This window comes from Tenebrio molitor, chromosome 9 (genome assembly GCF_963966145.1).
Source record: "Tenebrio molitor chromosome 9, icTenMoli1.1, whole genome shotgun sequence".
In the NCBI taxonomy this organism is placed as follows: domain Eukaryota; kingdom Metazoa; phylum Arthropoda; class Insecta; order Coleoptera; family Tenebrionidae; genus Tenebrio; species Tenebrio molitor.
In genome coordinates, this window is record NC_091054.1 from 16,202,607 (window position 1) to 16,229,313 (window position 26,707).

At 36.3% G+C, this 26,707-nt stretch overlaps 1 protein-coding gene across 1 annotated transcript in view; it reads left to right on the forward strand.

Moving 5' to 3' along the window:
- LOC138138613 (uncharacterized) overlaps positions 1-26,707 on the forward strand; it is a 151,061-nt gene that overhangs the window by 30,458 nt on the left and 93,896 nt on the right. The window contains exon 2 of the mRNA XM_069058599.1: positions 25,449-25,669. Within this exon, the coding sequence (XP_068914700.1) occupies positions 25,449-25,669 (221 nt within the window). The remainder of the gene's footprint in view (positions 1-25,448; positions 25,670-26,707) is intronic.

Consider the following 26,707-nt stretch of genomic DNA (forward strand, 5'->3'; position numbering starts at 1 on the left):
GCGAGCTCATTTTTAATAACAACTCGAATCCCTCGAGCAGATTTTATCGCTCCGCCAGAACGAATCGAAGGTCTAGTTCGGCGACGACAAAAGGAAAACACCGTTCCCGCTTTCGGGAATAGTTTCAGGTAGATTTGCTAATTAAGAACGTGACTGAGTCCAAAAGCTGTGACGTCAAAGCTCGAGGAATTTTTTTAAACGGTGATTTTTTATACAGGACGGGTGGTATCTATTAGCATAATGTTAATGTTATCGCGATCGTTCAAGCCGACAAAACTTTAAGTTGTCAAGAGATAAAAGCTCCACTCGACGCGTGTATAATTTAATGTCGCCCGGAAGGTGTTCTGGTTGGGAGTTGAAGCTTGATTTGTCTTCTAGTTTGACAGTTGGGAGTTGAATGCTATCGAAAGCTCAGTAGGTCAGTTTGGATTTGTTGGGAGATAAAGCGAACCACAATTATTCATATTCATTCGGGATTCATGCGATGTTTGTTTTGTGAGGTTCATAGTCGAGGAGCGTTCGATTCTTCCGGAACAAGAGAGGATAACCCAATAAGCGTGCATTTATGGGTGAATGAGACAATTGTGGTGTTTAACGAATGTCGAATATGTTCTGGAAGGGATTCGGAACAATTAGAACATCTACAGTGGGCAAAAGAGAGATTCCTAATATTTTCAATTGGAAATCAGGCATGAAATTTTTTCGGAGCTGTGATAAGCAAATGATAAGGGGACTGATACTTAACAGAGTTGTTGTTAAGTAAAAGATATAGCAAATACAACTTTTTAGACCTCTACATCAAATAATATGGCGAAAAATTAATTTTATATTTTTGCGAAAATGGTGGAGGCGCCGGGATAGATTTTAAATAAAACTAACGATATCTCTATAATTGTTTGAGATAGGTTAAATATGAACAGCGTGTTTTATAGACTTATTTATTATAAATAGAACTCTGAAAACTTCATTACCGTATCCTTAGTATTTGTAGAAAAAATTGCATTTATATATTTCAGAAAAATTAAATATTTAATATTCCTCAAAATGTCAAATTAAATGCAATATCTATATTGCACTCTGCATTCTAATGCATAAGAAAATGTTTCAAATCGTTTCTAAAGTTTATTTCAAAATTAATGAATGATGTATACTGGATGATAAAAATTAAATTGCCCATATTTGTTGACTTTATGACCCATAAAGTTAAATAATTCTCCATTTATGATTTAAATACGTTGGGTTCAGGCTAAAATCTCTGTGTACATCCTAACAAATTTTGAAATTTTCTAAGTGAGCATTTTCGTATTTTGCGATTTTCAAAAGCTCTTCAGATAATTCTGTAAAAAATGTTTACCCACAAACTTCATAAAATTCGTACACAACTGCCAATTACATATTTTCTCCCAGATCTATATCATGTCTAAGTTATCGTATTTGACTAATTGATAAGTTATTAAGTTGAATAAATAATTGTATGGACATGAAATAGCATCATAAGAATTTGAGATGCGAACTATGTGATCCTACAAAGATTTAAATTCTCTTCCCTATTAAATTGACTCCTCGCGGATTCTCATAGAACCTCTCGTTCAAGTCTGGAATAATGTCAGGAAGAGTAACAAAAGGTGGCTCGGTGGCTGCATGGCTGTCGGAGAAAGTACTCCGAGGTCGCGGTCCCGATGCTGTGGGTTCGAATCCCACCGAAGGGGGAGGATTTTTTCAAAGGAAGGAACATCCGCCGGGCCATGGATGTGTGTGTATGTCTCCTCGGGGCTGACGGTAGGGTGGTGGAAGGAAGAATCAACACTCTTTCGGCCACCTCCGCGAGGTCAGCACGGGTTCGAGTCCCGTCGGGAAAAGGCGCCCATGGGTGTATAAATGTTGTTGTGTATGTCTGTGAATGTGAGGTGGAATGGGCGTGGGTGGCCGGGGAAAGTACCCCGGAGCCCCGTCGCATCACCTGAGAAGGCAAAGGAAATTGGAATGGAAAAAACGGCCGACCGAAAGGTACCGTGAAAAGCCGTATGGCTAAAAACGGGAATGGCAAAAAAAAAGAGTAACAAAAGGAAAGCCCTTAGACAACGATCCATTCCGGCATTAATAGATGGCATGGCTGCATTTGGTGCTCTGCGCCAGACCACACTTCTTTGAGTGCAAAATGTTTGAAGCTTGATTTGTCTTCTAGTTTGATAGTTGGGATTTGATTCCTATCGAATGCTCATTAGGTCAGTTTGGATTTATTGGGAGATAAAGCGAGCCACAATAATTCATATTCATTCGGGATTCGCGTGATGTTTGTTTTGTCAGGTTCATAGTCGAGGAGCGTTCGACAAGAGAGGATAACCCAATAAGCGTGCATTTATGGGTCAATGAGACAATTGTAGTTTTTAGCGAATGTCGAATATGCTCTGGAAGGGTTTCGGCACGATTAAAACATCTACAATGGACAAAAGAGATTCTTAATATTTTCAATTGGAAATCAGACGCTGCAGTGATAAGCAAATGATAAGGGTACTGATACCGAACGGAGTCATTGCTAAGTAAAAGTAATTTTAAATACAACTTTTTGGATCTCTGCATCGAATAGTAATGGTGAAAAATTAATTTTTATTTTTGAGAAAATGGTGGAGGCGCCGGGATATGTTTTTAATAAAAATAACGATATCTCCATTACTGTTTGCGACAGGTTAAATATTAACAGCGTGTTTTATAGACTTGTTTGTTATAAATCGAACCCTGAAAACTTCATTACCGTACCCCTAGTATTTGTAGAGAAAATTGCATTTATATATTTCAGAAAAATTAAATGTTTTATTGAACGTATTCCGCAAAATATAAAATGTATTAAAAAAATTTTCTACAATATAGAATACATGAGAAAATGTTTTAGATCATTTCTAAATTTTAATTTAAAATTAGTAATGTATACTTGGTGACAAAAATTAAATTGGCCATATTTGTTGTCTGACCCATAAAGATAAATAATTTTTTTGTTCGACACTGTCAGAATTTGAGAATTTTCTCCTTTGATAATTTTGACAACTTGTCAAAACGAAACGTCAAGCTAATTTTAAAGATTTTCAGCGATTTGGAGTCTTTGGGGGGCTCGTCGAACAAAAAAACGTTGTATTCAACTCGTTCTTGTATAATTTGGGCTTTTTTGGCACTCATGCCAAAAAAAGCCCAAATTACACACGAACTCGTTAAATAAACTACTATTTCATTTATGATTTAAATACAGTGTGGAATAAAATGATTTACATCCTGTTACCTTTGCATTACCCTTGTAAATATACGAAATGCCGCTCTACAAAAAAAAGAAAGCCTAACCTCAAAATATTCCAAAATTCCAAATGTAATTTATTGCGAAGGGATGATATGAATGCAAAGTAGAGATTGAAATTAAAAAGGAGCTAACAAAAGCGAGTCACAGCTAGTGTTGAAAGTGGCCACCAGCGTTTGTTAATTCAATTTAGTAAATTGTAACAATTGTCAATTCGATTGATGACATTTATTGACAGAACTAATAGTTCGGCACTTCAAAAAAAAAGTAGAGCGGTACAGGAAAATTTACATGTCCAAAAATTCCAAAGGCAACTAGATGTACGAGTAAATCATTTTATTCCACACTGTACTTTGGGTTCAGGCTAAAATCTCTGGATACGAAATGTTCTAAGTGAGTATTTTCTTATTTTGCAATTTTCTAAAACTCTTTCTGGTAAAAAATTCTTCCCATTAACTTCATAAAATTCGTACACAACTGCCAATTACATATTTTCTCCTATTGTTAATTTGCAACTCTGCAATTCTCCTTCTATTCTTCTTCCTTGGTTTGAAAGCTTCATTTGTCTGCTTTGTTTAATAAATTTCAAGCTTCCAGATCTTTGCTCTGTCACTGGAAAATCTAAATACTGTAGCGGGAGCAACTCCGGAAATATTAAAAAATACAAAAAATATTAAAGATACAAGCCCTCATCATAGCACTAGTAATAAACAGAATATGATACTTCAGACATCGAAGGAAATTGAGATATTACAAAGTTTAAAGCTTCACTTCCCTGCTTTGCTGTTGCAAATCCGAAAATATTGTATTCCACCATGCAAGCTTTATTCAAATAACGCTATTAATAAACTGAGATATGACAGTTCACATGATGAATAAAGTATGTACAAAGTTGCATTTCTCAGCTTGGCTCGTCACAAATTTTAAAACAACTGAAAATTGGATAGTGCAATTTTACCAAGGATGTGATTATATGGAGCAAGCTGTTATATTATAAATATTATTATAAAAAAAAAACGGGCACGGTATCTAGGGCCGAATTCATTAATCATTACGGATATTTGTCTCAAGTAATGACGATTCCTTTAAAAGCATTATTTTGTAATTTGCTTCTCTTTTTCCCTTTCCCGGACATACCTTCTCTAATTCATTGATGCAACGTTTCCCTTTGAGATTTGTTCGAATTTCGGAGTTTTTCAGTGTTTTGACATCCTCACTAAATAAAATTAACCCCGTCATTCGTCGTTATTTTCGTTCTCTGAATACACAACACCCCACAACTCGTCTTAAATGTGTATCAAAGGAGAAACGACTTGCTTATGTAGCAACCCTTTCAGCGAATATATTAGGGAGGAAATCTCCAACCTCATAAAAATCCGCTCTTTGCGGCCGAAGAAAGACCGTCACAGACGCATAAATATCCACAGCGCCACCTCCAAATTGACACTGAATATATGGTCCCTTAACGGGCTAGGCCGTCTCAATTACGCTCCGGTGTTGTTCGCGTTGTTTTCCGGGAAAGGGTGAGATTTATGTCGGCGGCGTTTTTCTTTTTGAGAAAGCCGCCAGTGCTAAAAATCAGCCAGCGGCCAACTAGGCGACGGCCTAAAACCGGAGATGATGGACGAGCTATTGAACGAGATGAATGTTGCGTGATAAATGAACCCCTAAATCATAAAACTCTGACGCGTTGACAAGTTGTTTAAAGTCCGGATATGTATCACTGGAAAAAAAAGGAACTGACAGGTGTCCGACGAGATCCTTTGTTCGATAAAGGATACATCGACGGTAACAATGGGAAAATAATGGAAGTGTATCTGCAGAAATTATAGGGTGTGAAGGGACACAATACCCGCTTTGCCAAAACAATGGGGTTGGAAAAAATGACAGGAACATTTTTAATGCACACGGTGAAGTTTGACCCCATTATCGAAAAAGTTTTTGGGTTTTTCAAGTGGGAATATGTTAGGCATAACATGAAAAGGGGGCACGGCATCCAGGTCGCACATATCGGATATTTCCAGTAATGATAACACATGAAAACTCTGTCAACATGACTTACTCGTATTTTCTTGTGCGCCTACTTTTACCAATAATAATACAGATTATTAGGTATTATTATTATTTATACGTCTCTAATTGTTCTAAATACACTTCTAGATAGAGCACGTTCTAGTTATAAAAATTCAAATAAATAGTATATTGTTACAGGAACAAGTAAAAAAGGTTTTTATCCACGAAAATGAAGGTTGCTGCACGAGCCGAAAGCGAGTGCATGTAATCATTTGAGTGGATAAAAACCTTTACTTGCGCGTATAATGCTATACTTTATCTACGATCAAATATTCAAAAAAATAATAAAACAAATTCTTAGTTCAATATTTTTTAATTTTTTAATTTTAATGTTCGTTTTGTTACCATGGCTACGTTGTTGTATTTGGTTAATTGGTTATGTTGCTGCAGTTACTGCAAACTGTTGCCAACATGACAATGGATCCTGTCAATTTTATGCATGGCACGCGCTCTCTTTTAATTTGTCGGTGGATAAAATGGCAATTTGTAGAGCTTTCACATCAATAATATTGCTTTTATCTGATGATCGTAGATAAAAAATATTCCAGCATAATAATAATTACGAGGATGCACGGAAGAGTTATTGCAATTCAGAATAAATTTTTAATTATTCAAGATGATCATCTTTCAACTTTCTACACTTATTAGACCGGTCATAAAGTATTTCTAACCCTTATAATGCCCAGAAATTGTTTAGAAAGAATATTTTCCAAAGAAAGGAACTGTGTTTAGCTATTAAATTAGGTATCATTGGAAGCTTTTCAGAAATTGTGAAATCTTTATGAGAAAAAAAAATCATTGCTTAATGTTTCACAACTGTAACAAACATAAAAGTTGTGTTTGTTTTTCAAAGAGCCATATTAAAAACACCCGTTGCTACAAAGAGTGCTTTGATGTCTCCAGCCGCGACATGTATGAAGTATTTGAGGTAAAGGTACAAAAAGATTAAAATGAAACAGATTCGGTTTTTTATCAATGTGAATTTAAAGCAGTTCGTGAGCAATAAATATTAAATAATAAATAAGAGATCTGTATGCAAGGGTAGTTCATCGTTGAGCTTAATATATCTTATCTATACTTATCTTACCCTTACGCTTACAAATTAGAATAAAATATTTTTGGTCAAGTTTCTTGACAAATTTATTGCTTATTGGAAGCAAGTTCTGATTTCGGAAATATAAAAACAGTCACAACATGGGTAGAAGAGAGCAGACAGTCACTCTGGAGGGGTCCATTCCTCTAGTTTTATAGTTGGCACGGTGAACCACTGGAGTAGCCACGAGGTGTTCGTAGCGATGTCCTTAACGCGCGTCCTTTAACCAATAGGAAACCATCCCCCGAAAATCACGTGAAGATCACGCCAGTTTATTACTCCATTGAGTCGCCGCGCCGCTCCGACTATAGCTCCATTTCACCATTCAAGGTCATTTTATATAGTATAAGTGATTATATTCTAAAGTGTTAATCCGCTTTATTCTCCAGATTTAGCTCCATCTAACTTGATCTGTTCCCATCTGAATCACTTTAATTTTTATTTATGACAGCACCAATATTCAATACTCCTGTATTTAATTTCTTTAATCTTTTACAATTCCGTCAAATTTCGTCTCCTTCCGCAAGCAAAGACACATATCTGCCTACACACCATTTTTTCAATGGGGCTGGCTCCGCAGCAACCCCAAAGTCTGTGCAGATGACGTAGTTGGTCGTTTGATGATCCAGTTTATATTTGAGTGCTTGATGGATGGCAAACATCTCTGCGGTGTATGTGGAACAGATGTCTGTAAGTCAATATAAAAAGTTTTTGAACCCAGTACAGAGTATTGATCCACTTCCACATCACGTGGTGGAAGTGAGATTCTCAGCAATAAGATCAAAAGGCTCCATATTTTTCCTGACTCACTTTCAATCAGCTAAAACGTGGGATGATTTTTTCTGTTACAAAGAAAAAATTAAACAAATGCCAAGATGCTGAGGAATCTAAATCGTAATCGTATTTTTTTTTGATACATTTGTTATCAATGTAAAGCGCTCATTTCGAAATATTTAGTTGGAAATTGAAATACATTGTATGTAAATTGTTTTGTTTCGTGATAAATTAATTTCGGTGTGGTAAAACTTCAAAGAAGAGCTTAAGCGTTTATCACTCAAACTCTACATTTCTCTGTTGTCTTCGATTGCTAATTTTGCGAAAAAATACGAAACAAAAAATCCTGAGAAAAGAAAGATTTATTGATTCTGTGTTGTGTTGTCTTGCTTATTTTTATTTTATTAAGGTTCTACGAGAAGCCGTTCCGTTGTCAGAGTTATCTAAATGAAACTTAAATTCACTTTTATTTGGATGGCGTGGCTGCATTTGATGCTCTGCGCCAGACCACACTTGAGTACGATGAATACTGTTTTACAAAAGGTCGCTTTGGCGAGAAAGCGTTTCCACAACCGTTAGATGCAAAAAGATCACATACTTTGCCACAATGAGTTTAAGCCAATTAAACTAAAGATTTGGAAAGGAAAGCCTTCTTTTTATAATTAAAGTCTCAAAGAATATAAATTCCTTTTACTTTAGAGCAAGAACTAATACATGAATGCAAATAAAGTACTTTTTTTGAGTGGGAAGTTTACATGCACGGCCGCAGCAAGTGATAAGTGTTGAAAGAGAGGAATCGGTGACATTTCTAGCAGTTTCGATTCCGGAGGACTCCGGTGAAGAGGTCCTCGATCGGCTCCGGGCCGCCATCCGTCCCTATTGTGCCTCATAATGGAGTTAAGTAATGACTTAGTTTGTAAGATGTATAGGCGAATGGGCTCGTTTGTACCTAATATCTCTAAGCCGATTACGACTCCGCTCCGGATTATACTGAATTAATGAATTAAACTCTCTATTATAGTAATCCAGAGACGACGGTCCCGGCATTGCCCGAAAACCCGGATCCAATTTCTGCCGTTGCCATGATGGAGAGACGGCGACGACGCCGCCGCCCTGACAGCCGGCCGAACAATTGAATTAATCACCTAATCTAGTTATCCTCGGGTTGACCACGCAATTAGTTTACGCGTCCCGTCGATACGCCCATAAATTCCAGGTTAGAAAGCGAAACAAATGAGCACTTGTTGCTGCCGAAAATTCGAAAGACGCTCGAAACGTCGCCCCATGAATAAGTCAGCAGACGGGCCGGATGCTAATGTGGACCGTATTAAGATCAATTTTGCCGCATCACGTCTGTGCCCCCCTGAGCCGGCGAATTCGGAAATTCCGAAGACTGATACTGCCGTCATTTATAGGGCTCACAGGGTTTTCACCGGAGGATTTACATAGGAAGGCCTGGCTCACGTGAGCTCTTCTACAAATGGATGCGCCCGAAATACGACACTGACACGGGGAAACCTACTAATTTCGCTTTCGGGCTCGTTTTACAGTTTTTGATGCCTCTAGCGGTGTAGCGATTTGTGGCCCAGTTTGATTTTAATCTGGAGAGAATGCTTCATAATCTTTGAATTAACAGCAATTTCAAAGTCTCAGATACACACGAAATTATGCAAATCTGGTCTAGGGATTACCCTAGCAATGGTACGTGGGGGATAACAGCCTAAACTAAGTTTCACTAAGCCTACAGAAGTTGTTCCGGTTAAGACGGAAATTACTTTAGTTGGTTGTTAAGAGTTCAAGTAACTAATTTAATTTCTTTTCATTAAAAAAAAAAAAAATGGGTGACTTCGTGGAACCAACAAGTGGAATTTCAACTCACTGATTAATTGAAACACGAAAGTAAAAACAAATCATTTAAAACTGTGAAAGGATTACTTCACTTTTGATGACAAGCAAGAATGGAAGCAGATAATTGCAAATTAGGTTTTATTTCCCTACATAAACTTTTACAAGAACTTCAGCGTTGTATTTTTAATCAAATAAGGTTTTTCTAATTTGACAAAATTGATAGAATGATTTGAAAATGTAATAGTTATTTACGAAATGAGTGCGAAAAGACATTTTTCGCGCATGAGGGCATTATTTGAGGTGCGAGCGACGAAGGAGCGAGTGCTGCATTTTCGCGAATGTACCGAATACGTCTTCCCGCATCGAAGTTCGTACAATATTTTTTGAAGCGAACATTATGTCTGATTTGTCTTATACTCTTTGTGAATAGGATGACGCTTGTCCATGCGCTTGCCAAAGTGTCAATCAAATTAATAGAGTTGACTATTATCAAGTCAAATTATTTTCTTTATGCTCAAAAAGTTTAATGCTTTTTGAACGATTTTGAAGCACTAGTGCACGAAATAGATGTTCACGCACTAGTGCTTCAAAACCATCCAAAAAGCATTCGCACTAGTGCGCGAACGCCGATTTCGCGCACTACTATGCGGTCGGGAAATTTCATTTTGAAGGTAGTGAGTTCAAAAATATGTACATTTTTGCAGCACCATGAAAAAAGTTACTGCGCTGCGTTCGTACGTGTAAACTTCCTACTCCTGCCCTACCACTGAAAGTTGTAATGAAGATACGACGATTATTTAATAATGATTTTGATTGAATTTAGTTTCTAAAGGAAAGACTCGAGAAATATCCGTAATTTACAATGCCGGACTAAACCTTGTCCTTTGCCACGAACTGAACTAATTAGTATCATTTTATGTTAGACTCATAGCTACAAAAGACAAGATAAAGTAGCCTCGAAAGAGCAAATCCAGACATTTTGTCTTAATTTTAGTTGAGGCGATAGTTTTAAAATTGGTGTCTATTGCAGCTGCGACTGTTTCCAATTAAGAAATGTCAATTCTTAATCTTGTCCCTTTTCACACCGATAAACGCTCTCCTGAAAGTATTATCCAAGAAGAAACTTATAAAAACTTTATATACTTTGCGTAATTCTTAAATTATTCTTCCTGGGAACAGATATTTTTAAGCTGACATTGTGCTTAGTGGTAAAAAGTTTTTCTTTACCAGTCGAAAGTGATAAAGATTTCTGTTCCTGAATTTTAGAAGCTGGTTGAGGCACCCAGTCCTTGACATCTATATTAAATAAAAAAGTAGCTTTGCTAGTACTCGTACATATAACACTTGCTCTATATCATTTATGATAGTGCTCAATGGTACTTTTCCTTCGTAGATTTAAATATAAAATGTGTGATGCAATTAGATCTAAAGATTTCAGAGTCACAAAGAGTGATCCGAAGAGAACAAAACGCGACTCCCTAATTATTGAATTATCAAAAACATTGGATTTAAATGCCAGTTTTATGAAATCTGTTCAGGCCGTTAGCCCTACCACTGGTGGGGGTTACCGCCCCCCCCCTAACGCAAACCCTTGTTAGATTTGTACGCACTTGCAACTGAAGAATAAAACGAGAAGCATCATCTCAATAAGTCTTTCTTTTTACTTCACCAATTTTAAAAGCGCCAAACGATATCGCAATTGGTCCTTCGAGAAAACGCGAACAAAATCATTTGTTACAAGCAACCGAAATGCTCACGAATATACGAGTATTTTGTGGGAAGTCTGATCTTTCTGACAAATTTCTCTTGGACTCAAAACGACCAAAAAGAATCAATGTTTTTATGATTTTACTAGTAGAGTCACAAATAGAATATAATTATGTAATATAATAAAAGATAGAGTAGAGCTTGTCATAATACATAAAACTTTACAAATTCTTGAGAAAAGTTTTTATTAGCAGAATACTGAGCAAGAACTTTGGTTCAGAACTCAAAACTTCCTTTTGTCGAAAAAAGCTCTTAAAATGTAAATTAGACCTTCTGAAAATAAGAGTATCACATTTTGTATTTTATAAAAAATGTATTGTACGCTACCTCGTTGTGTCTGGTTTTGGCCAATTTTTGATAAATAGACTATACTGTAGTAATACTGAGGGAATCGTTTTAATACATTATACTTTATATAATATACAGGACATTTCACGAGTGATAATGAGCCCGACGGAATTGAAAATGCAACCCACAATACATTTGTAAGGTTAACGTAGACAAAATCTATGTTAATTTCGCAAATGTATTGTGCGTTGAATTTTCAATTCCGTCCGGCTGATTAGTATCACTCGTTAAATAACCTGTATAAAGTAATATAAAACGGCATAATTGAATTAATTACGAAAAAAAATACAAAGAACAAAATGTTTTTATTATATCAAGTAGATGATGAAAAGAATTGCCAAGAACTACAGAAGATTTCACTTTGGCTATTTTTCAAATCATATCCCACGCCAGGAACATTGCTGAAAATATCTGGTATCAGTTTCAACAATGATTTTTTGATAAAACTTATTGACAATTACTCAGGATGTAATATTTTGACAATTTTTCAATTAATGTCAACATGATGCTTTTATTTTTCTCCCTAAAAAGAGAATAGGAGTGTTATCTTTTCGTCCTTAAAACGAAGGAGGAAATACCTACTTTCTATTGAAGTGGTAAAAAATAGTTATTTATGCAAGGTGAGTATAAAGCACATATTTTTAGAAGTGGGAACGTTATACGCACGAGCGCAGCAAATGTTGTAATTCCACGTGTGAAAAATTGCTTTATAAACAAGCTGCATACACAATTTTTTGCAACATCAGTTTTTCTGTTAAATAATATTATAATATTATATAAATAATATCAGAAATCGTAACAAGTGTGAAATATAATTTATAAAACCGTTAAATAAAGAGCTTTATTTCACACAATGCACAAAATTTCCACCTTAGATGCAAATTATTAATAAAACGCAACATTTTAAATTAATGATGCAATAATTTGCATTGTTTCTGCTTTCAAGGACTATGAGAAACATCTTTGCCATCTCTCGACCTGATCAAAGCTATTTTTGATGTATTTCTTTTTCCAGTAGTTTTCTTTTATCAAAAAGTATTATATCCGGTCTGAAGCCGCTAATTTCTGACTTTTTCTTCATTCACGTTATTAATACCATGTGTTTCAAAAAATTTTGCTCGTCTAACACGCACCCCCATGACGCAAGGACTAGAGATATGTATTGACGTTTTGACAATTACAACACGATCAAAAACGATTTTGGTTTGAGAACGATTCCTATTTGAATGAGTCACTATTGCTAACATTATATTATCTAAATCTTAGTCTGGGGTTACGTATAATAATGTAAAGTTGCGTCACACCTCTTCAATATTTTTATTTTTTTACAGCCGCCATACATTTTTTGAAACATGCGGTAGTGTATAAAAGTGTCCCATTGAGCTTTTTGATAAATTTTTTCACCCAAATTGAATAGTTTCCCAATATCTACATACCGGGACATTTTTTTAACATTGAACATAGCCCATACTTATTCCCTATGTTCAGTTTTAAAAAACAGAAGTCAATGCATGTATGTAATCACGTAACCAAGGTAACGAAAATAAGTACTTGACAGTTTAACAAAATGGTCAAGTTGTTTGAAGAAGAAATACACATAATGCAGTTATTCTATGCCAATTAGAGCATTAGAAATGTGCGTGACATTTCCAATGCAACATATGACAGACCAATTCCATCAATCGAAACAATTTTTAACATTATTTCAAAATCTCTGGTCTTCGGTATAGTTGGTTGCATAGCAACTCACAATTCATCCAATTCATTGATCTGTGTTTTTTAAAATTGAACATAGTGAATAAGTATGGACTATGTTCAGAGTTAAAAAAATGTCCCGGTATATAGTGGAACATGAAATGTTGTAATAAGCAATATTTAGTCATTCTTCAATAATTTTTCGTAAAGTTTTTCTCTTCCTTTAATATTTATTTTCCTAAATTATCAAATTATCATTAATTATTATCAAATATTTTCCAAACATAATTTTGAAAGCATTTATATACATTAGTGGATATGTAAAGTTTTATTATAAGCGATAGTAGTACAACTAGCGAGAACAATTTTTTTTTTATGATAATGAAAAATAAATTACAGACTTCATTTGTTTGGATCTTGATTAGTTTCGTTACCGAACAACCACTATACTATGACATTACGCTGCTTATCCTTTTTTAAAGAAAATATTGATTTTACAACTCCATAAAGGCAACAACCAGTTATTAGTCTCTTATAAATTCTCTTTAAAATGGAAACTAGAAAGTCATCAGAAATCTTTCATGTTAAAAAAAACAAGACAATCAAAGAACCGCATTCGTTTTAAAAGTACAGTTAAATTTTGATCTACATATTTTCATTTCTCGATTTCAACCAATCGAGACAATGAAACCTATTTAAGAAATATCTCCCGTTCCGATGTTTCTTTTGACAGGACATTTTCCGGTGGCAAGTCCGGTAACGCAGCGTCGTTAGTTTCCTGGCACTTCGTTCCGGAATTCCCGACAAACTCCCAACTTAGCATGATAGATCTACCAGCGTGCGCTAATGGTGGGACCAGTCGACCGCTTCCCCACCGCCGCCCCATCCCACCGCCGCTCTCTTAATTACACCTAATTGTTTAACTGGCAACATCTTTAATCATCGCGTTGCGAGCACTCGCCCCACTCCGGTCAATAATTTCGACGGCCGTCTTGAAACGATTAATTATTGAAGCTTTCCGGGCCCGGAATAACGGAAAGATCCGGTAATAATAATAATCCCGGAGTTGGGAGGCACGTTTCGGGACTATTAGGGCGGCCGCCGCGATTTCATGTGACAATTAGAGCCGCTGTCTGTCCTGGAAGGATTAGGAGTCGGCCCGGAGGATCCCGGATTAACAGGGCCGCACCGAGGCTGCCGAACCCGACCGGATCCACGCAGATTTTTTATTTGTGTCGTGGACGTGATGCCGCACAACACGTAATGGGATTAAAAATCTGATATTTAAATGTCATAATTGCAGCAAACTGCAAAATTGATAAATCATGTTGTGTGCATTTTTCGCGTGCACTCTAATTAAATTAATTTGGAATTTTCTCGTTGAGTGACTCCTCTAATGATGACACGTTCGTCGCACGAGCTAAAACTGCAAAAGCAAAACGTGCATAATCATTACTCCAATTGAAAAGACGACGGATCCAGTTTTGTTGCACAAATAAACGCAATAACGACACGAAGGGCTTCGTGTTAGCAGGTCCGCTCTTCTATTATTCCCATTAAAAATGTCTATTAGAGTCGGTGCATTGCGCGAGAACAATAAAAATGGAAAAATGCGAGCCAGTCGAGCTCTCGGAAGGCAGGAATTTATTTCAGTTTGCCTCATGTATAAGCTTAGCAGGATTAAGAAGTTGTACAACTTTGTAGGGGAGATAGTTCTGGCGATGTAGTAGGGACGGATTTATATTTTGTAGTGTGGCTAAGGACTTAAGTGAATAAAAACGAGATTTTTTTGGGAAATAATGCCCTTAAATCTACACGGGAGATTTATTTCGGGTGCAAAGCTTCAAAACAGTCACGTGGATTTAAGAAGCGAGCGGAAATAAATTGAAAACATTGAACGTCCAAAACAAACCAAGAGAACTACTTTAGAAAAAACGCAAACAATCAAATTAGTGGAGTTAAGACGCCTTGGTAACAAAAAGACGCCACACATTTTGCCATTTTTTGTGTAATTGTACGCGAAACGAGCACTCCGCGTATCTAAAACAGGCCGCGAAATCTAATTTCGCGGCCGTTGCTTTTAACGACGGCCGCTAAAGTAAACGTCATTTTAATATTCGATACAAATCAAAGTTTCCATGTAAGACTGGCGTTTAGATTTTTCGGGCATCCTCGAGATTGCTGTGCCACGACAATTTTTCGCTCGATACGTTAAAGAATGATTTCGCGCATTTCGACTAACATACAGGGTGTCGCAAAATTGACGTATTCCAAGTAGGGCGTCTTGTAGGGAAAAATCTCAGGAATCTCGAAAAAATAAAATAAAAAATATAGGGGGGGGGGGGTCTTTACAAAGATATATGGGTCTGAAGGTTCAAACTTGTTGTTTGTTTTCTTCAAATAAAAAATATAAATGGTTGACATTCATTTTGAAATATGGTGAGGATGATTATGTAAAATATATATTAAAATATAAATGAAAAGACATTTCTTGAAAAAACAGCTTTATCTCTAAAAAATAAAAGTTTTATTTTTCCAATTTTTGTTCAAAAGGGAAGTACAACATAGCTAGAATATTAATCAGGTACTTTTGAACAAATATTGGCAACTTTGATATTTTTTTCAAAGTGACAGCAATTTTTACTTCTAAGCCCTGAACTCGGAATACGATAATTTTAAGACACCCTGTATAATCGTCAGAACTCAACCTTTAATAAATCCTCTAGATCGCAGGGTGTATCTTGTCATTCTCCCTGTATAAATAAAATGAGAGTGGAGCTAATATTGATCCTTGGAGCACACATTTGCAAACGTTAGTACAATCTAAGACTTTTTCATTTGTTATTATTCTTTGTAGGCGATCTGGACGTACAAATAAAACTTTCTCTTTGCTTTCTTGTTCTTAAAAGACTCTGCTCTCACAATTACTTCTTACTGATTATTTTTTTCTTTTTCTAGGTTCTTATTTTAGAATTTTTTGACAAATTTTCGAAACTCTCGATAGTGCGACAGTTATTCATCTTTATTAATATCCCATTTTCGATACTTGTTCAAATCTCAAATAATCTAGGAGTGCACCCACGTATGTCAGTAGAGACGTTTTATCGATTTCGTTCAAAAAAATTTCATTTATGGAGAAAATTCTTTTGCTGCTAGACTAGTCAAGAAATATTTATTACTTGTGAAATATATGTTGTGAATACTCCTTCGTCGTACATCTACACAAAAAGCCAGTCGCGCCAGCTTCAAATCCTGCTCCGGAGCGTCGTCTCTCCTCTCCGCCTAATTTCTCCCGAGCCTATTTTCGGGATTTTTAATAAAATCGCACAGTACCTACATTCAGAATACGTGTAAAGTTGACAAATTCCATATCCGATTTCCACGCGTAATTCGATCTTGCCGTTTGAATGCCAGACGAAATTGTACACGGTTTTAATACTCGCGGCGGAGGCGCGAACCGTGTCCGCAAGAGCTCCGGTGGCCTTTTGCATGCGAAATTTACTAATAAAGTTTGAATAATTAATTCTGTTATTACAAGCATTTCATTAGGGCTGCCGGACGGAGAACGAACGTCGCACTAACCCCCGGTGCTATAGAATATTTAAAACGATTACACAGTTGCGGACCTTGACGTTGTTTATTTTGGCCGCAAATTTCATTTAAAAACACGACCGACGAACCGCCAGGGCCGGACCCGCCAAAAACTAAACCGATTAACTGGACGCCAACGAGGCGAGAATTAAAAAGTCGTTGAGTCGTGTGGGACTTGCTCCATCCTGTGAAAAAGACTGACGACTTCTGCTATAGTTGACACTGTCAAAGCAAGATAGATTCTGCATCGATCACTAAGTGGTGATTTGAAAACAGAGTTGCCAACTTAAGTGTCAAGTGCAGATAAACATAAAAAAGGAAATCTTTAATTTTTGAAATGAAATCTTCTTTAGGCGCACCAAATACATTTTATTCCCGGGGAGTGAATTAGTTTCATGCGACACGCTAAAATCGTTCGCAACACGGTAAAATCGTTCGCATCACGCTAATATCGTTCGCAGCAAGCTAAATCTCGGGAGTCGAGTTTAGAGAAGCGAGCGAGAAATAGTCAACTGTGCGTCACTTGTCACTTCCACTCTAAAAGCGGACGTATTTGCAGTTTTTATTGAAACATTCAGACTTTTGGTGTTTATTAAAAAACAGCATTGAATTTAAATAATATTAATTATTTATGTCTTGTTCCTGATTCCTCCAAGTACTATCATCCATAATAATATATGTAATTTATATAATATACATATATTACTTAAAGTCAATTACGAGGGTCATAGAAGTTTTCGCTTCTGTCGTGCGGTCTTAAGCACACACTCTTGTTTTTTAACATTGGTGATAAAATCTCAACTGACATTCATTTGTCGACTGAAGTATATCACACAAATGGAGTGCAAGATCAAGAGGTGAATACAGCAAATAAGATACCTTTACGCTCTTCTTTGCACTTCATCAGTTGATTTCCCTCTTGTATCGTGAAATTTACGTTCACAAAATATAGTCGTAACAAGTTCATAACTAGAGTTTTCCTCAACACGTATCTTCACCAGTAATGAAAAATATTTGTGTTTCAGTTGATGTGTTGAAAAAAATTGTACTAGGGCCACCCCAAATTAAATTGTTCCTTGAAAGTATTTATAAATTAGTTTAAGTTTTGTTGTTCCCTCTTCAGTGAATCTTTTACATTCGTAAGAATGGGTAATTTACCAGGTTTATTGCGAAACGCGACGCCACTGGTAAGCAAATTTTTCGCAGAAATGTCAAAGAAACGTCAACGATGTGCTGTTTTGAACCTAGAAAACAACTTTACGATTTCGGCAAAGTTTCCAGACGTTTACTGCAATTGTAAGCAACAATTATTAATAAGAAACAAAACATGAGGTAGCATTCTTGATTTGTTTTATTTTTGATCACTCGGTATCAGTGTTTCCGTTGATGCCGGAGTTGAAAAAGTTGTACTATCCCCAGCCGAAATTAAATTCTGGTTTAGGGAAAAACGTCGATGCTGAGTGTCCAACGCTAATGTAGATATCGTGTCGAAACTGCGAATTCGGATCTTGGAGAGGAAACCCACCCTCATCCCCTAAACTTTATATTCTTGTTTTACGATCAGATCAAAATCGTGAGAGCTTCTTGCGGAATTTAGTGCGTCCCTTCGAGTTCTCGAGCCCTCGCCGCCCCTCCCAGTCAAGGCCTCGCTTTAAAAGACACCCCCGGAGAGTCCACCGGCCTATTGATTACTTCCAATAGAGAGCGGCCGACGTCCTAAAATATCGCCCCTCAACCGCAATTTGTAACCTGTCACGGGTTGACGGCCCCCGGACTAAAATTGAAACACGTCAATTTATTGTCATTTGCACCGACGAACCCTCCCTCTGCTGCCCCTCCCGCTTCACGAATTATTGATCAAGTCGCCGACGAAAAAATGTTGATAAATAAAAGCCGCCGTCTCGGACGCATAAATTCTAATACGGGGTGCGGTGGGCCATAAATAGCACAAGTGCGGGATTGGGGGCGGCGTCTCGGGGGACCGATGGGACCCTCACACTGTCATCTCTTAATAGAGGTATTATGAAATGTGGAGAGGACGAATAAAAAGGAGAATTAAGTAGGCCGCAATCCTGTCAAGTGGCTGTGAATACAAAAGGAGGTCCTATTTCAAAATAAATAATAATAGTAAAAGTAGCGTCTTAGTCTTGCAGTGTCTTTCTTTGTCAACAATGATTTCCTACCACTCTATGACGTTATTGTGTAAGTATGCAACCAAATATACAGACGTCCGAATGACCTTGCGTTGTTGAACGAACCTCCATAAGAAAGTTAGCGAGATTTTGGTTTAGAACGAGCTTTAAATAATAAATCAGACCAACATAAATCTCACATTGTCGAAGTTATTTACTGTCGTACACTTTAAAATAGCAAAGATGATGAATTATGAGTCGATTTGTACGATTCTTTCTAAGTTTCTGTGATGCAACTTCACGTGATGCCAAGTCTTTAAAGGAAAATCGTTCAATAATTCAACAAGAGTTATTCAAAAATCTCTAGTTATTTGCAATGTAATTGCATCGATGTCGACAATAAAGGAACAAACTATGTAATATATTTGTTTGTATTCGAATCGATTGCTTTCCGAATTACAAATCTAAAAATAAATACCGTTTAGTTCGCAAATCACATTTTGGCCTAAACGACATGACATTTATAGCTCTACAGTCAAACTTTCGATTGATTTTGTGAACAAAGTAAATAGCAGAGCTTTTCGCAAAGCATTTTGTAGTAATAAACGCCAATAAATAGTTTTTATCTTTATTCGCGCGGCGTTCGCACCGTTTGTCAACAATTTTTGGTCTATTTTCCTCCTTGCAACAACACTCGCTAATAAAATGAAATGTTGGAAAAGGCGAAGGGATGGGGAAACGCGCTCCAGGTTTCCGGTGCAGCAGTTACGGCAATAATTCACCGGCGAACAGATTAACATTGCTAATTGGACCGTCTACCAAATCTATAAACTATCTCGAATCCGGGCACTCTCCTCCGGATCCGGAGTCGCGACCGGCTTATTGCAGGAATGTTTGGGTGGCACCATTATAAACAGATGCCGGAGGCCGTTCGGAATTATGGAACTACACCATCTGCACCGGTTCAAGGTTACGCCCATTATTGCGCTTCTACATACATCATATTAAATTAACGTTAGATAGTCTTGGTTACGTTGTTTACACAATTACACGAACGTGTTGCGGAGCTGTGGCAACGCTAGGGGCCGGGGAAGAATTGAGTGGTGTAGGGGGCTCGCTTCGCAAACGCGCACAACCTTACAAACGTGTTTACTGGAGGAATCTATTAAATTAATAAAATAGTGTTTGCGAAATATTGTTAACGTTGTGCTGTGCTTGATTTACATTATTTGCACTTTTTTATTTTTATTTTCATTTTTTGGTTAACACGTTGCGCTCTAATTGGAAAAATCTCAATCAATACTTCCAGCTGAATTCGTTTTGTTTGAAAAAATCCGGCCACGCGGTGTTATGAATGTCTGGAAAGGCCCCGACAAAAGCTTTATCATTGACCGCTGTGGAAACTTTTTAGGAGCCGCTCTATTAATTGCTTGGCGATTTTCCCATCATAAAATGAAAAGCCGTTACGCCTTTATTAGCGGGAGTTTACCAAACGCGACTCATCCTGTTTAATATTTGAACGGGGATGATTTTATAAATCCTCTGGCAAATAATTGTCTTCGTTTACTTATGCGTCCTCACACCACGCCCCCCAAATTTATTACCATTGCAGTTGTTCTGTTAAAATCTCGTGGTAAAGAGCAGATTTACCTCAACTGTTGTGCTTTTCACGCTTGGTCTTATCAGCGGGATGCGAATTTTATTCGGAGCCAGTCAAGACGAAACTTCATTTCCTGTCTCCTGGAATAATAATGACATTGTCTTCGACACGCAATATTGACAATGATTGACGAAGACGTTTCTACCTTCTATATTGTTTATTAGCAATACGACGTGTCTCGTAAAAAGTGACTATTTCCTGCGTTTCGATATGACAAATGCCGGAAAATCAATCGAGATACTATAACTGTCCTTCTACTAGGTCATGAAGTTTGCAATAACGGCGGAGATCGATCCAGACACAAACCACTCTTTATTTGAAATTGAATGAAGAAGAGTCATCGACGCAATATGTTGTGTTATGTATGTCGACCATTTTTCGATACCCGTTGTCGGAATCCGCTCAATATTTAGGCAGATCATCCGACAATCTTTCTCGGAGGCTGAATATCACGTAGGGTAGCTTTATAAAAAGCGACTCCAGTGTCTGGAAACTGGAAGGAATTATTGGAATCAATCGGGTTGAAATTTATCATCGTTTAGTAAGTTTACAGTGTTGAGCGTAAACAAGTTTGAGACGAAGATTTGTGTTACATTTGACTTTATAATAAATTGTATCAAAGTGTCTCCAGTACAATGAGGTGTTGTTCCATCCTGTTATAAATCTCTCCCTTGCAGAGCTCATCATCAAACGTCGAGTATCTGCATGTTTGATGAATTCACATATCCTGTCTTATGAAACCAAGCTTAATCAGTGAAAAAGTTTAGTTTAGGGTTGCATAATTTTTTTTATTGTTAGTGAGCAAATTAGGAATCTAAGAAGCAAAAGAAATGTCAAGTGTTGGCAGCACTCCTCCTTGACAAACTTTATTCATAAAATGTTAAGGGTCGGTGTATTGGTTCGTCGGTGAAAGTTTCGCGCTTTGTTGTTGCTTAAAAAGTTGCTTACACAGAAAATGGGAACCGATGGGAAGGTGAAAAACAACCTAATCCAAATCTCATGTGTTTTGGGTTTTAAGAGATGTTCCGTATTCATCTCGCGAGAATCCACAGAACTTATGAATTAAAGTGAAAGAAAAGCGGAGAATTTTAAAAGGTCGAATTTTTTCGTCTCTACTTACCGGTATATTTTTTCTGAATGCAAACACGAATAATCTCGTTTTATATTTCTTTGTGGATTTTTTAAACAGAAACTGCCGAACTTGAAAACATTAAGGCGTTTCTTTCCCCACCTGGTTTGAACGATAAAAGCTCGCAGTTTAAAATATAATATTTTATTTTAAAAAAATCCTACAAGTTGAGGATTTTTGATCCTGTAAAAGTTAACAAGTATCTTTTTTAAATTATATTGTGTATAATTAGTGTTAACATCGTTCCACGGAGCGCTTGTTGCTCCTTCACCAACGTAATCTTGTGCTGAAAATTATTTAAATTATTGTGGTTTGTTCGGTGTCGGTGCTCGAAGTTCCTGAGAAGTTTCGCCAACTCTTTGAACGCTTACTTTGACCTGTGTTTGAAAGACTTTTCCTTTGTGTTTGTCACGTATTATATTTCCAAAGTATTGTAAGAATTCTGTGATCTCCTTGATTTTTCTCAGGTACGATTTGACAAGATATTAAAGCAAAGAAAAATGTAAACGAATAGATCACAAGTATAAATAATTATTTTCTTTTAGTTGCTTTCGTACTTTCTACGTCTCGGAAACTTTTTGCAGTCGACTAGTTATTTCCAATATTTAAATATTTCTCTGTTAGAAAACTTTCTTATCATGAAGTAAGGAGAGGAAGAATTTCGTTCGCAAATAAATTAAACATGTCAGCACAGAATTAATTTAGAATAAAAATCAAACTTAAAAATTAATATATAATTTTGACGAAGAGACGGAACAATTGCTGTTTCCTAAGGAAAATATTTTTATCAATTTAATTACAAACTATACTATTAGATACGAGTACTACCACCCTTATGAAAACGGCAATTTTTCGTTCTCAAAAGCGGACGAAAAGTAACTCTTTTTTGGATGCACTTTTTCGGACGCCGAACCGTAGCGTCACTGTTGGTCTGTTTAGTAACCGATAAAACCGAGTAAACCGACTGAAAACAAATGAATATTTGACAATTAAATTTAACCGAAATATGTATATGTACTTTATTTCTCATTGACATTGAAAAAACTAAACAGTCTGGACCCTTTGGATAAAGTTTTCCACCCCGACTACTCGGACCTAGACGTCGATCCAACATTTTCCTTTAATTTGGCACCCCTGATTCATGGGACAATCAGTTATGAAAGTTTATGTAAGGAAAATGTCAAAATCGACGTGTCCTCTGGAATATTTCACCCTGTGAACTTTTTCCTTGCGAGCGCCTCGACCAGATTTTGACTTACGGCCTCTTAAATTTTGATATAGCACTGTCGCACTTTATGCGCCCATAAATATCTATCTATTTTACAACATTCGCATTGTGCGAACCACCTCGCCGAGGAGAGCCCTGGTGCCTGCGCTCTTCACCACAGCTCGATTCCTTAAACGAAAATAATTGCGGCGGATCCGTCGTTTGTCATTGGAATTTTTTCGACGGCGCCCTTAATTGCCATCGTTAATTTAATGAGTACGGCCGAGTTTATGATAAATTTACTTTGATGTCGCCCCGATGCGTTCGTAATGAAGTCGGTTTAGTCATTTTGTTGGCGTTAAATAAATAAAATCTCATGAATTATTGATTCAACTGTGTTATTTACATCGATAATGGCGCGGTAGTCAACAAGGACCAATTGCCGTAATTACATCCGCCGATATAATTTAATGCCTCGAGACACTAATAATGCGTATTTTGTCGATCTGTATTGTGTGTGCGAATGGCCATTTTCAGGACTCCAAATAATGAAAATATATGCAGAATTAATTAGGTACAGGATGCGCAGGATTTACCTGGGTGGATAATTATTATTGTGTTGCCAACTTCGATTGCTGAAGTGATTGCATAGCCGATCCGTAAAATTAAAAGTCAGGAATTTCATTATAAAGTTTGTTTTGAAACAGAAACATTTTTTCTTTTTCTGTTTTGTTTTCATTTCTCCGAAAAATGTTGAAAAATGCAAAATATTGTGTAATTTCTTGTTGGTTATGGTGGTGGTATGACAAACAGAATGGACAAAATAAAGTTATCAACAACATTTATATTGTGTATCGAACATTTTTTTATTGAATTAGTAATCGAGTACAATTAATAAATAGTTATTACAAAAGAAGGACGCATAAATTGTTTTAAGAATAAAAGAAGAAAGGCGTAGACCTCTAGTAAGTAAAGAGTGCACTTTTATTTTATTTTTTATTAGCGTAAAAGAGGTCTCAGAAAGTGCAAGTGTATAGATAAAAAGACATAAAAGAACAAGAAAAATATTTTGTGGTTTATGATTATGAAATAAGTAAGGTGCTCAGAATGATAAAAAATAAATAGCTCTTGGTTTTTGTCGTTTTTAAGAGAAAGCAAAAATGAATGAAATCTCAGACCCAACACTTGATAACGGAATGGGAAGCAATGAAGAGAAAATACAAAAATTTTTCCAATTATAAAATTAATTATGAAGGGAAGCCATCAATTGAAAAATCTGATCATTGGTTGTTAAGTAATTTAGTAAGGCCATTTAAAAATCATTTCCAATTATTTTGGACTTCTAACCCTGCAAAACATTTTTTAAAATAAATTTTGAGATGCTTTTGAATGTAAAAGTACAGATCTACAACAGACAAACAAAAATGTGTAATTATTTTTGGCAAAAAATATATACAGGGTGTATTAAAAATTGCACATAATATTTACATCACATGACTCTATGTTGAAATACAAGTAAAAAACTTTAGGACCAATTTATTTTTAACTCTCTGCTCATGGAGTTATTAACAGTCAAACTTGGAAATTTGCTTCGATTGTAATGGATAAATATTTTAAATATCAATAACACATAATTCAACAAACAAAATAAATATTCCAGCACTAATTTTACCATTTTGATTATTGGTTATTTGTAATTTCATTAAAAAAATTCAGTCTTTCCTGACAAACATTCGTAACAAATTTTAAATTTTGAATCAATACATCAATAATTAATCCCTTCTTGCTTCCCTGGTAGGAAAAGCAATAAAACTAAGTAATTTATACGAGCCATTGATTTCAAATGAAATTTTATTGTTGGAAACGGGAAGTAATGGAAGAATTTAAATTGTAGTTTACAACTTTGAAATGACCACAATAATAGAAAAATTAAATGCGCCATAAAAATTTTCAATATACGAGTCATAAAGTACAACCATTTATTTTCCGGCAGTTTTCATTACTAAATTTAATGCTTCATAATAATTAAATTAATAATACAAATTACAGTAATTGGGTTAGATAAAGTGGTAAAAGCTACTTGATTATACATATACCAGGGTCGTTCGGAAAGTTCATCACTCGTCACGTAACATATGAAAAATCAAATGGAAACGTCGAGGAAAAATACTCTGTACATTTTTATATAACAAGATAATTAAAGTGATAATAATTATTTAGAAAATTCTCTCTTATTCCTAGAATTGAATTAATTGTTATAGATTTTGTTAAAAGCTTGATTCGACTTAATTTGAGTTGAAGAGTTGGATTTAAAAAACTTTCACATTCTAGTATCGTTGAAAAAAGTTGTACAATTTTCGTGCGCCATTTTGTCCTCGATAAGAAACCGAATTTACGTTCCATGCATAAAATGGTCGGTATTTCACCGTCCAGACTGTGGCTTTTAGATATCCGCCATCCCATATCTCTTGTGTAGAATTCGCAAAATCCCGCTTGTGTATTATTAAAATCAGATGAAAATTTCCATATTTCATAATAATAAACGCAGCCAACTCTCTCAAGTTCGGTCGTTTCGTTGGTAGTTTCCGGGCCGCCAGTCCGCCCCTGTGGCGAAAGAGTCGGCATCTCCTCTTATAAATTAACTAAAATCAAAGTTTCAAAGTTGCATTATCAAATCCCGGAGTAAGTCGCGGAATTATAACGAGCAAAGTGCAGATCGTGCCGCGTTTTCACCCAATAAAATAATTAGACGGCGAAATTCGAGCCGCGCGCTCTCGACATCAACACCGCCGCCGCCGCCGCGGGCGGATTGTGTCGCCGCACCTCGCTGACTGCGCGCTTGTTGCAGCCGACCCGAAGAAGGACCATTGCAACAAGACCGTCGAGATCTACGAGGACGTCACCAGTCCGGAAGTGACCGGAGATAATTTCGGGAAGCCGATGACCTGTTGGTACAGGTTCCGGTCGTTCCGGGGGACCCCCAAGGACTGGATTCTCAGGATCAAGTTCAACAAGTTCAAGGTGGGGGTGCTGCTCAACGCCAGCTACTGCGAGGGAGGATATATGCAGGTAAGATTCATGTCTTGGGGGTTTAGCTGGCAAATTTAACGCTGAAGACGGATAGTTCGGATTGCTGGAAAGTCTATGGAAAGTTTTCCAATAGGACGGATACGAATTCTGACTGGGATTCGGAGATGTCGCGTTTACCAAAATGCTGAATTTATGACTGTTTGTCCGAGGAAAAGCTTTCAATAAAAATGATTCATTGTCAAAAGTTATTGTTTACAGGAAAACAAAAATATTTTTTTCATTTTGTTTCAAATTGACATTCTGGTCCAAGCTCTACTTCTGAAATGAATTAAAGAATTCGATTCAATTAATTTACTCTATTTGAAGAAATTTTAGCAACCCTGACAAGAGGATTAACAATTATTTTGTCTGGTTAAAACGTCTTTTAATCATTTTGGACGATATGATGAGGGAGAAGGAAAGAGTGAGAGATAGTGAAACGGCATTGTTGCCCATCTATTTATATTTTAAGATTTGAAAAAAGAAACAGAAAATACTTTTCCCTTCAAACGCACCGCGAAGGTCTTTTTGTGCTTCGCCCAGTTGCCGACCTCGACCTTGTCTCGGTCTTCAATCTGGGCTTAGCACAAAAAAACTCACTTCTACTCTTAATGATATAATCTACTACATATTTAACCATCTGTAAATATTTCAAATCTAAGGCGTTGGTCAAAATTGTTCAAAAATTGATAATTTGTAAATAAATTCCAACTAAAAATAGTTTTGAGATGACTTTACACAGCCTGCAACTAGAAATATTTACAAAGAGACAATATTTTCAACATGACTTATTTACCACATATTAACTTGTATTAGCTTCACTTCTCTTCACAATTATTGTTGGATGAATTAAATGGTATTTACAAAATAAATTTTGTAATTTAGCAAGTTCATTGCCAGTTACATTTAATATTTCACATTTGTTCATATCAGATTTTCCAAGTCGTAAACTCTAAAAAACCCTCGTAGTGATTGCTTTTGAACGATAAATGTTTCAAAGCAAAATGTACCTCTCTAGCGTAAAAATTGATAATAATG